The sequence below is a fragment of the Hippoglossus hippoglossus genome, chromosome 17 (genome assembly GCF_009819705.1).
Source record: "Hippoglossus hippoglossus isolate fHipHip1 chromosome 17, fHipHip1.pri, whole genome shotgun sequence".
In the NCBI taxonomy this organism is placed as follows: domain Eukaryota; kingdom Metazoa; phylum Chordata; class Actinopteri; order Pleuronectiformes; family Pleuronectidae; genus Hippoglossus; species Hippoglossus hippoglossus.
The window spans coordinates 9,669,657-9,681,631 of record NC_047167.1 but is presented as its reverse complement, the minus strand read 5'-3'; the positions used below and the strand labels follow the sequence as shown (position 1 = coordinate 9,681,631).

The 11,975-nt window shown below is 41.4% G+C and overlaps 2 protein-coding genes across 2 annotated transcripts; one reads left to right on the top strand and one right to left on the bottom strand.

Moving 5' to 3' along the window:
* The first annotated feature begins 1,050 nt into the window (after positions 1-1,050).
* pif1 (PIF1 5'-to-3' DNA helicase homolog (S. cerevisiae)) lies at positions 1,051-9,787 on the top strand. Its single transcript, XM_034614415.1, has 13 exons — positions 1,051-1,157; positions 1,380-1,951; positions 2,404-2,525; positions 2,750-2,875; positions 3,859-4,012; positions 4,533-4,647; positions 5,208-5,314; positions 5,554-5,693; positions 6,017-6,123; positions 6,254-6,341; positions 7,130-7,275; positions 8,877-9,068; positions 9,271-9,787. Exons 2-13 carry the CDS (start codon positions 1,404-1,406, stop codon positions 9,316-9,318), a joined length of 1,893 nt encoding a protein of 630 aa, XP_034470306.1. The 5' UTR covers positions 1,051-1,157; positions 1,380-1,403; the 3' UTR covers positions 9,319-9,787.
* A 366-nt stretch (positions 9,788-10,153) lies between these two features.
* Positions 10,154-11,880, bottom strand: LOC117778671 (cytochrome b-c1 complex subunit 6, mitochondrial-like). Its single transcript, XM_034614416.1, has 4 exons — positions 11,718-11,880; positions 11,210-11,278; positions 10,680-10,841; positions 10,154-10,549 (listed from the first exon to the last, which is right to left on the bottom strand). The coding sequence occupies exons 1-4, from the start codon at positions 11,763-11,765 to the stop codon at positions 10,517-10,519; spliced, it is 312 nt and encodes a 103-aa protein (XP_034470307.1). The 5' UTR covers positions 11,766-11,880; the 3' UTR covers positions 10,154-10,516.
* Positions 11,881-11,975: the final 95 nt, after the last annotated feature.

Below are 11,975 nucleotides of genomic sequence, written 5' to 3'. Positions count from 1 at the left end.
AGGTAATGATAATATTTTAAATATTTGGGGTTGATCATGATATTTGCTTTATTTTCTTATTTTCTTCTCATTGACATTTTACTTGAGACTTTTACTCGATCCAGGCTGATGATCAAAGTGTAAGTGAGACTGATTTCTACAGACACTGATCAAAAACCCTCACCCTGCCTGTCACATATTGTACTTTTTAATCAATCACATCTATTTGCAAGGTTATTAACTAGAACTAAGGGATTTGATCACATCACACCTCTTCTCATGTTTTACCATTGGCTCCCAGTCTGGTTTAGGACTGATTTTAAAATGCTGTTGATTACTTGTAAGGCTCTTCATGGCCTGGCACCAGGCTATATCTCTGATCTTTTGATTCCCTGTTGACCTCTGTGCAGCTTGCGATCTTCAGGCAAGGTTCTGCTGTCTATTTCTGAATATGGGCTGAAAACAAGGGGCTACAGAACATTTGCCATCAGGGACCTAAGCACTGGAATTAATTGCCTTGCCAAAGCATATCCCTGGATTAACTAGGGGTGCCAGGCTATTAATGGTCTTTTATCTCTATAATTATTGCAATTATTATCATTATTAAATATGCACTTCCTTCTTCTTGTTTCCTTTGTGTAACACTTTGTACTTTGAGTTGAAAAGTGCTCTATGAATAAATATATAATAATAGCTTTCCATATAGTAGTAGTATTACATCTCTAGTCACAAGTGACTCTACAGATTCAGATAAATGACGCAAAATATAATCATGAAATAATCTCCACCATTGGCATCTGCAAAATTTAAGTTATATACATTCATAAATAAATAATGATAATTCACATTATAATAAATTCAGCCTCTATCTAAGGTTGGAGTAGCACTGTTGCCGTTTCCATTTCCGGATAGCCATGTGTTTCCCCTCCCAGATATGTCATCAGTCAAAACCTATTCTATTGGTCAGGAGGATGAGGGGGCGTCCCTGCTTATCGCTCATTGGGCGCTTTGTTAAATCTCCTCCCTCTGATTGGCCGGGAGCGTCGCGCTGCCATTGGCTGATCTCACGCACCGACAATTTGAAAATCGGTGGCTGCTCCTGCAGAGCAGCTGCACGGAGACAAGAGGAAGGAGCGAGACGGAGGTCCGGGCTGAGTTTACACAAACAAAACACAAAGGTAAGAGGTGGGAGTTGATCTGGAGGAGGGTTCAGAACCCGGAGTAAAGTTAAAATGTTGTTTCTGACTACATGTGTGATGTTTGTGTTGTTGTAACGGGGCGCAGCTGTTGTAGCGTTACATGGATTCAGTTCAGTCTGAGGAAACAAAACACCGATTCCTGTTTCGGACAAACATGTAGACCACACCATCAGAATAACGTGCGTTTGTGATTATTCCCTGTCGGATCGTCAGAGAGCCGCAGCCATGTTGGCCGGAGAGGACGGAGCCCAGCTGCAGTGCTGTGTGACCGTGGAGCAGCTCAACTCCTCCGGGCAGGCCTCCCGCAGGCAGCTCCTCCGCAGAGCCTCCGTCACCCTGGGCCGCAACGAGTTCCAGGAGATCATCCTGCGGCTGCACGACGGCAAAGTCCCGCAGAGCTTCCACCTGAAGGACTTCAGGCTCTTCACCAAGTTCGCCAGAGAGGGCAAGTGCACCGTGAAGCTGCTGCAGGAGAACATCCAGCTGCTCATCTCCAACTGCCCCCCCGACCGGCTCTGCCTCTTCCTCAAGACCCTGAGCATCAAGCACCAGGCCTGGCAGAGCAGCAGGCCCCTGAGCCACAGGGAGAAGCTGCAGGCGGCTCGGCCCCGCAGCTTCGAGGCCATCAGCCCCCTGCAGCAGAAAGACATCCAGAAGGTCAATGAGCTGAGGAGCAAAGAGGCTCCCACAGGCCTCACGGAGCGCACCAACAAGGGGCCTGCAGCTGGACGCCAGGTCAAGAGGTCGAGGGCTGACAGCAACTTCAGTCCTGTGAGTTCTGCACGCTCACTGAATCTGATCCCTTTCAAATCTGGATAATTTAACTGGTTTTAATGTGTTATTGAACCCTATACATATATAGGTTTTATATGTTTGGCAATAACTATCATTATTAGCAATAACACTGCTTCCTTCAATTCTGTCTGACTCTTTTTTTTATTAATACACCTCTCCATTTATCAGTGTTGTAAATGCTTTTATTTTGTTGACATGATCTGTTACACGCAACATATTGGCAGAGTAATCCTTCACATCAGGCTCTCTCTGAGGTTTCATATTTTTTGAATTAATGTTTTTTGTGCAAGTGCTTGACATAAACATTTTAAGTGAATTCAATGTTGTTTTTTTTATGCAAAAGCCTTGAATGTCAACTTTTAATGCAGCACTTTTCATGACTTGTCCTTGAAGATGATGCGCCACTAACTTAAAGTTGACTCTTTCAGTCGAAGACAAATCCGAGTAAGAAGCCCATCCTGTCTCTGCCCTCACGTAAGCTGAATAAAGAGCAGGCAGCTGTTCTCAGTGCAGTGCTGAGCGGAAAGAACGTCTTCTTTACTGGAAGTGCTGGTAATGTGACATTTTCATCGCATGAACTGTACATCAACCAAATCGTTCCCTGGTGTCACGTGGTAACAATGTTTTCTTTCATTCATGTTAACATCTCTGTGAGCAAACCTGGTGTAAATCTGCTTCCATGGCACATTTATGGTGTTTTACCACCAGGAGTAAGTGCATATGTCCTTTTGAGTAATTGTCAGTTCTGAGCTAGTTTGACTTTTTGTGTTTTTCAGGCACAGGAAAGTCGTTCTTGTTAAAGAGGATCATGGGATCTCTTCCTCCAAAGAGCACCTTCGCCACAGCCAGTACAGGAGTGGCTGCATGTCACATTGGAGGAACAACGCTGCACAGCTTTGCAGGTCTGTTATTGTAGACTAAATAGAAATTAAATACAAGTGTGTCTGCTTATGTTTTTTTTTTTTATTTGTGCAGAGAATTTATTTTTGCCCCCCAGATGTAATAACGCTTGTCGTCATGATTGTTCAATTAGCTGGTTTCCACAAGGGCATGTCACAAAAACTCAATTAGGATGAGCAATCATCTGTTTTCATTTTTTTTTTTTGCTGTCCTAAAAAAGAAAAGTATGAGTCAGCATCTTCATCAATAGAGCTGCAGCTTACGATTCCTTTACTTATAATTCAATCTTATTTTCAGAGTCAGAGTCAATCTTTTAACCTTCGGGTTTTGTTTTGTTTTATTTGTCCAAAACCCAAATACATTTACTTTTCAATGATACAAAACAGAGAAAACAGTAAGTAACTTTATGTTGATGAGCTAAGACCTTCACACATATTTACCTTCAATATAAGCCATTTCTTCTTTTGTTCTTTCATTTAGGCCGATCGACAGACTGTTTTTCATTGTCATAGTTTTTTATTTCGATTTCCGTGTTAAAACAAAATAAAGAAAACAAAACTCCAAACAGATCATATCAAATCCCAGTGAAAGAAATTCTAATAAGGAAATCCATACTTCCCTTAAACAATAAGCTTTGTGGTTAATGTGAGAGACCTACCTCTGTCGCATCATACAAGAATCACACGTTGATCCAATCAGAATAAATGTATACCTACGTTTAACTAATCCATCCCACACCCATTCAATATTTGGTTTTTAAAGTCTTTTTTTCATTTCTTGTATTTGACTCATGAGCCTCATGTAACAATGTGTGTTGGTGTATTTTAGATTAAGAATCTTTAATATTATTGATGGGGTGCTATTGACTGTCTCTCCACGTTAACAGATGTTTTGGATTCAATCTAAATATACAGTTGTGTGAACAGGTGTGAATTATGTATTTGAATGGTTAGGGGTTACTAACCCACTCTGACCATCTGTCCAGGTATGGGCTCGGGCTCGGCCCCTCTGGAGCAGTGTATCGAGCTGGCCCAGCGGCCCGGGGTGCTGCAGCACTGGACCACCTGTCGACACCTCATCATCGACGAGGTCTCCATGGTGGAGGCTCAGTTCTTTGACAAGCTCGAGTCAGTCGCCAGGTGAGATGAGATTCAAAGCTGAACGTTGATACTACATCTGGCTGCAGTGTAAATGAACACGTTTCAATGTTACTATATTATACGTTTGCATAAACTTTAATACAATATAACTCCTGCTTGTGTGTTTGAGCTTTTCCTCTGTGTCTTTTCTTGTATTGTGGCTACAGGCCGGAAGATTTGTTACTGAAGTGGCTGCAGCTGTTTAATTAAATTATGATACTTGCACAAGAAGAGAACTAATAGCCCTAAGTCTTACAAAATCAAAAAAGATCTTGATCAATTCATAATGACGATAAAATTCCAGTTTTTTATGTAAAGCTTTCCTGAGATTATTTCATCATGTACAGGAAACTGTGTCAATGCTCTCAATTGACCCTCTCCACAGAACTTGATAACTAATAACTCTTGACACGATACTCAACGTTTCTTTGTCTTGTGTGATAGTACATTTAACACTTTCGGGATATAAATCCTTATATTCATCTTTCGTGATTTACAACTTTTCACTGTTCTCCTTTAGGTCAGTGAAGAGGTCGACTGAGCCGTTCGGAGGAATCCAGCTGATCATATGTGGTGACTTCCTTCAGCTTCCTCCTGTATCTAAAGGAAAGGAGAAAGACACCTTCTGCTTCCAGGTCAGATCGTCATGGAACTTGACGCTTTCTATGTTTTTGTCATATTTTTACGAACATGCTGCATAACGAATAAATATATACGATGATGGGTGATTAAGGCGATTCAGCCATTTGCAGTCCAATATTAGAAAATTATAACTACTCTATTTGAACGAGTGCCCTGAAATTATCTAGTTTTTTTTTCTTGAAGGTTGTGAGTAGAGTTTAGTGACATCTAGTGATGAAGTTGCATATTGCAGCTGAATGCCTCTCACCTCACATGCAAGATAACTTTTGGTAGCCTTGGGTTGTCATAGAAACGTAAAAGGACTCGCCCCAGATGTACATATACGGTATTTAAATGTAACTGGTCCGTTCTAGGGTAAAGAAACCAACAATTCGTACAATTTAGAAGAAACACAGTAGTGAAAGTATCACTAGGAGTCAGTGAGTCATTCAGACTTTAAGTGATTGTCTTTGCAGTTGTCTTGAGTTAGGACCTATTCTACAGACTGGTTATTGCTTAAAAGAGCGTTAATGGCTATTTTTTGAAAAAGACCGTCTCACCTGTGAACCCTCAGGCCAGGAGCTGGCGTAAGGTCATCCAGGTCAACATGGAGCTAACGGAAGTGCGGAGGCAAACGGACCAGACCTTCATCTCCCTGCTGCAGGCAGTGAGAGTGGGCAGGTAACATAATAATAATAATACAATAATCACTGTCCGTTTCCCAGCTAATGTGACCACCAGGCACCAATTATTTTTAATAGATTAATGACAAATGTGCAGAATGATGTGTTGTACATTTTTATATAGAAATGGTCGATGCATTTAGAGCTGTTAAAGGAACATTCTTTTTTTTTTATTTTATTTTTTTTTATTTATCCCGACATAACTTTTGTGTTGTGTCTTAATCTAACATCATACAGGGTGACGGAGGAAGTCACTGCAAAGCTGTTAAAAAGCGCCTATCATAACATCGAGAGGGACGGAATTCTAGCCACCAGGCTGTGCACACACAAGGATGACGTGGAGCTGACAAATGAGAACAAACTCCAGCAGCTTCCAGGTCTGAATTGTTCCATCCAATCATATATATATTTATTTATTTATTTATTTCATCTTGAAATTGCTGTTACTTCATGTGGCTTGGTACCAGGTGAAAATGGGATAAACTTGTATCCAGGGTTTGAACCATGTGTGGCAACTGTTTCCTGTTCTTCAGTCTCTGCTGAATGCTATTTATTTTCTGACTCCAGTTATTTCCTGTTCTGGTTAACTCCGCAGTGGAGGTTTTTTTTTCTGTGTGTGTTTTAAAGATTAAGCAGAACGGTCTACATTTACTATATTGTCACCACCCGCCTGTTTAATGAATTTCTATCCATCCCTCAGGTTCAGTGCGTGTGTTTGAGGCCCTCGACAGTGATCCAGGCCTGGTGAAGACTATAGACGTTCACAGCCCAGTCAACAGACTCATCCAACTCAAAGTGGGAGCTCAGGTTTGACCATAATCCATAAAATAATCTCTGTACCCACTAGTTGCCATATACAACACTGCACTTGTTGGATGTATCAAACATTTTGTTCTGTTTGAGTGATGTGATGCTTTAAAAATGTTTTGCTTTTTAGGTCATGCTGGCAAAGAACCTGGATGTCACTCGAGGTCTGGTGAACGGAGCAAGAGGGGTGGTTGTGGCTTTTGAGTCCGGAAAACATGGTCAGTAATTATTTGATAAACGTATTTAACTCTGCGAGAAATCATGTCTAGATTGGCAAGAGGATTACTTATAGGATTGATTTGACATTCTGTGGTTCATATTGGTACCTTCTAGATTCTGAACTTAAACATTATATCATTTGTTTAATCCATATGCTCAATCACAATAAATAATACTGACAGGGTTACTGGCGTTGAAAAACATGTGCTAGGACCAGGCTAGCTGTTTCCCTGTGTTTTCAGTCTTCGTGCTAAGCTAACTGTCTCCTGGCTCAAGCTTCATATGTAATGTACAAACACAGGAGTGGACTCGGTCCTCAAACTGAACCCTCTGCAAGAATATTTCCCCCAAAATGTCAAAGTGTATTTTTCTAAACCATGGAGCTGCCTGGTGACATTAGTGGAAATAATATAATTGCATATCTCTTAGCCACAAGTTTTATCTATCTATCTATCTATCTATCCACCATTTTTTTTCCCTCACACCAGAGTTGTTGTGTGAACAGTCTTATCTGTTAATCATGATCGTGTCCACTCCACGGCCGTGCCTAAGCCCCCACCAGAAAATGTAACCATCTGTCTTAATGCTAATTTTAACACCAACATTTTAGAGCTGCCTCGTCACTGTCTCCTTCCATTCACACGAAAAACGTCACTGGAAGATTATTAATTGCGTCATAGTTCAATGTCTTTTATGTGGATTGTCAGTTCAGGATGAACAGAATAGAAAAAAATATTTTTACTGCTTTTAGTGTCGTCGACTGACTCACTCCTTTTTTTTTTACCAGGACTCCCACGTGTGCGTTTCCTGTGCGGCGTTACAGAGGTGCTTAAACAAGAGCGCTGGGTGTTTAAGTCCGGCGGTGGGATCCACTTGAGTCGACAGCAGCTGCCACTCAAACTGGCCTGGGCCATCTCCATCCACAAGAGCCAGGTGAGTACAGGTTCAGTACCAGTCATACAGAGAAGAAACTGCTCATCACTATGACGACCTTACTGTGCTTTTGAGGAGTACCTTGCCGTGGAGCACCCGGGTTGTGTGGTGTCTTTCTATTGAAAGAATGACTCACTTGATTCATTTCTTTTTTAAATGAATTGGCCTGAAACAAATTTATGATTCTTTTGTACAGTGTTTGTAATCACGACCAGGCAGCTAAACATGGCAGACGGTTTGATTGCTGTGTCTGAGCACGATCAGTCTTGTTCAGATTTTGATTGTCGTGCAGGGTTGATATCAACAGTGAAGGGGAAATGAGAGGTCAGAAATGTAGACTGTGATCAGATAAAGATAATCTGATCTTCTCCTGACAAATGTCGTTATAGTCTGTTTTCAATAACTCATTTCTAATGGCAGCACAGTAGTAGGAACAGGAAACCTACAAGCATTAGCTCACTGCGTCTTTAGACACTTTGGCGCAGACGTTCATGTTGCCCACAAGGTGAGTTGTAATATCTTTCATCAGTCTGTAACATGATTACACAAACTCCGGCAAGATGAGTCTAGAGCTGTTTTTGGACATGAACTCTGGGGCCGAAGTGTTCACAACAGGAAAATGTCCAAAACATTCAGACACGCGGTGCCGTCTGGGTAGAGCATGCACATCGAGAGCCCTTAATCACCGAAAGCTCTGAATCAGTCTTTAAGTCAACTTCTCCGTCTGTGTCTTACCCATCGTGTACATATCACCAGGGGCTGGCAAGAAAAGCTCTGGAAGATGTCCAAAGCAACTGACTTGGGCGTTTTCGTTCTCACATACAACACCTCCCGAAAATGTCAGGAAAATGTCCTGACTTCAGTGCATTTCTGAAAGCAGTTTAGGAGTAACAATGCTATGTGTTGAGGGACAGAGGCCCTGATCACTAACCCAGTACTACTGTTCCCCCCTACATGAGCTGCAACTGCGTCATCACCAGTCACACCAGTACCTCCCACTCTGATATCACAGCAGACTCCGAGATCCTGGCATCACACTCTGAAATTGGTTATAGGGGAGAGTATAGGGGGCCCTGTGGGTACCTGAGTTCATTGATCACAGCCAATGTGTCTCAAGGGTTTGATCTGCAGCAGAGGAGCTGATGCACAGGGACACTACACAGAAATCCCCCACTCCTACTCCTTTCAGAGTAAATGAGTGCACATGAAGAATACAGGAAAATACCAGGGGTAGAGATATTGTCCACGTGGCTTAAAATCTTGAAACTGGGTTGTTGGTAAATTTTCTCAAATCTCAGACCCTGAGCAATGATTTGCTTCTTATCTCTTGGTAAAAATAAATAGATCTGCAAAAAGCTCTGTCTTTGGTTGATGTAGATGAAGGTGAGAGGTTTTAACTAAAAACTCATACATGTGCTATGTATTTATATATACGAATGAGATATGAAAAAATCCTGGAGTCGGGGGTTCCTGGTTAAACGCTGAATTATCCATCCAGGCTGCAACATGGACGACAAAATGCCAATGAATTCTTTGTTTTGAAATAATTTTCCGTGTTTGTTTATTGTTTTGGTTTGTGAACAAGTCTCCTGTCTTTTCAGGGAATGACACTGGACTGTGTGGAAATCTCTCTGGCACGCGTGTTTGAGAGCGGCCAGGCGTACGTGGCATTGTCCCGCGCCCGGAGCCTGGAGGGCCTGAGGGTCATGGACTTTGACCCCCGTGTGGTGCGTGCGGATCCAGATGTTCTCGTCTTCTACAAGAAACTGAGGAAGGAGAGGCTGCTCATGCAGGTTGGTACAGTTGCTCAAATTTCTACCTAAACTCTACATGGATAGATGATTTATATTTTTAAAAGGCAATAACTTTAAAGTGTCAAATTTAAAACAAAGCATTTGGGACAACCTTATTTTGAAATTGTAGCAGAACATTACATGGGAGGACTATAACTTATTGTTCTATATCTTATAAAATGACTGTCTTCTCTGTCTACAGGCCTCCATGGATGATTTTGTTGGCAACAACAAAGAAAACTCTTGGTGAAAAGGAGAACCCCTCATCGTCTCTAATATTGTGCACTGTGTGCATGAGCTTTGTCCTTCTGATGATATCATGGTTTTGTTAATCGTCCTTCATTCATCATGTACCTCACTGTTTGTTTTAACTTGAAGTCACACTGCCACCATGTGTTCAGTACTGACACTTTTGTTTTTAAAGAACTTATTTTTATAATGCCTTGATTTTTAATTTATGATTTTTGGAAACGAATAAAAATGTTATCAACTGTATTTTTTTTGTGTATCATTGCCTCTGGGGTTTAGATATTTGATGAGAACAAAATATGAATATTATTCTTGTCTTTGCAGGTGTTGGAAAGTAAAATGTATTCCTTCCATAAATGGTCATTAAGTAAAGGGAACATCCGATCAGTGTGTGAGGACCTTTTTGGTGCCGCACCTGATGTGATTACGATGCATATACACTGTTTGGTGGCCTTTATATCTCATGTAGATGTTAGTTGGGTCAAATGAAAGGCTTTCTCTGAAGTGGGCCATACATTTGATACAGATCTCTTAAGTGTTGGGGAAAAATGTGAATAGTTTTTCCCCTCCTCACATTATTTCAAGGTAATTCTCATTTAAAAGTACTATAGTTATTTATTTGTTCAATAAACCTGACAGTAAATTCATGAGATTGGAGTATTGTTTTAAAACCATAACATGTATCACTGATTATTCTGATAATTGTATTTATCACCTTAGCGATTTTGTAAAATGAAGCCTTAATTTCTTTAGTAGCTCTGTAAACTGAAATTACAGTCAATCACCTCTTCACCACAGGTGTGTGGAAAATGATGAAGAGCAACTCTGACAAACTGGAAACCAACAAACACCTTTTTATTTTCTAGTCAGAATGATGAATTATGACCAAACCTGAGGTAAACTCCATTACTGGAGCAGCAAATTTACTTTTGCATATGAAGCTACTACATTATGGGTGATGATTCAACACCATTTAAAACGTATGCGTCCATCATCCATACAAGCAGCGATTCATTAATTAGTAACAGTTTTTGACACTGTCTGGAAATCTGCAAGATCTAAAGAAAATGTGACATGTGTTTATTCCAGGGACCCAAGAAAACTCGTTTACATTAATAAACAGAACAATAGTCTTCAGAGCTGTCTGGATTATTTTACAATTTGATCGCATAAATAGTTTCTGGAAGTGGGCAGGCCGGTCATTTCACAATGTGGAACAGCTTGTGTGCTACCTGTAGTGAGAAAGCAGAACAGTTCACATCAGTGCGGCACAGATTGAGCTCTTCACAAAACAAGTTATCTGTACTCTGGTCTTTTTATAATCTAAATAAAGAGTGGCTCTTCGTGTCCACCCTCACTTACACAATGGTCCCGTGCATGCAGGAAGTCAAAGAGCTCTTCTGTGCATTCCTCCGTTGTGCTGGACTTGGAGCCGACCCGCGCTTCGCAGACCTCCAAACGCTCCTTGAGGTGCACACAGTGTTCAGTCTGCTCGCACTTGGCTCGTATCGTTTCTAGAGGGTCCTGAGACGGACAAGAGAGAAATGTGCTGGATGTTATATATCGGGGGAAATTAGGCTACGACTTCAACACAGCTCTTAGTCTGAGCTGCTGATTGCGAAGGTGATTCAGGAATCTTACAAGTACAATTCTATTTAGTCCCATGGTAGTATGCAGATATAAATATAACTTGAGTGAACTAGTGCCAAACCGCAATGTGTTAAAAATACAATTTTTTTTATACATAAAAAGTTATACATAAAGCAGTGCATCTGTGTATGTGTCTCCTCAAGTTCATAGTTTCTCCTTAGGGAGCTTTGTGTGTATGATGATAGATGAGTTCATTTTCATACCCAATGAAGGTTAATGAAATACATGGAAAACAAACTTACCACCAGGTCTTCCTCTTCCTCCTCTTCCTCCTCTTCTTCTTCCTCTTCCTCTGCAGGTGCATCTTCCTCCTGTTCAGTGGCAACAGATAAAAAGATGTTTCGTTAGTTTGATGTGAAATTTAAAATGTAATGATGCAGCTAAAATTACAGTCATAATACAACACGTGTGTTGAACTGTTGTTGTTGACTAGATATTTAAAACCAACATAGTAAGAGGAACTATTCGCTGACGTGATATATATGTAACAGACTGGGGGCGCTCTAGAGCAGTCATCATTAAAACGAGCCCACTACATCTGGTGACTGAAACTAGTAGAAGTTGATTTGACTTTTTCCCCCGATCGTCAACATGTGACTCTTCACATTTAACTGAGCTTCTTCCATAGAGCTGACACTGAACTGACAGAACTGACCCAGAGTCGGGCTGACGCTACTGCGGTTGTGTAACTTGGCTTAATACACTGAGTAAAATGGTGATTTAAGGGACATGAAGCGGTGTTTTCATTACCTCTTCGTCGGGGTCGTCGTACGTGATCATCTTCCTCTCGAACACCATGATTGCTGCTGTGGAATCGCCGCAGAGGACGGGAGCTGGAGCCGGGAGGGTTCGCTGCTGCTGCTGCTCGGTGAGGTCGGAGCGTCGGTCACACAGAGGAAACGGCGAGAGGGAATAACGGAAGTATCCTCACATTGGTGGACAAAGGTTACTGACGTGACTCTAGTCCAATCATCAACTTGCTTTTTGTCTAAGGCCCACCCCCTCGGG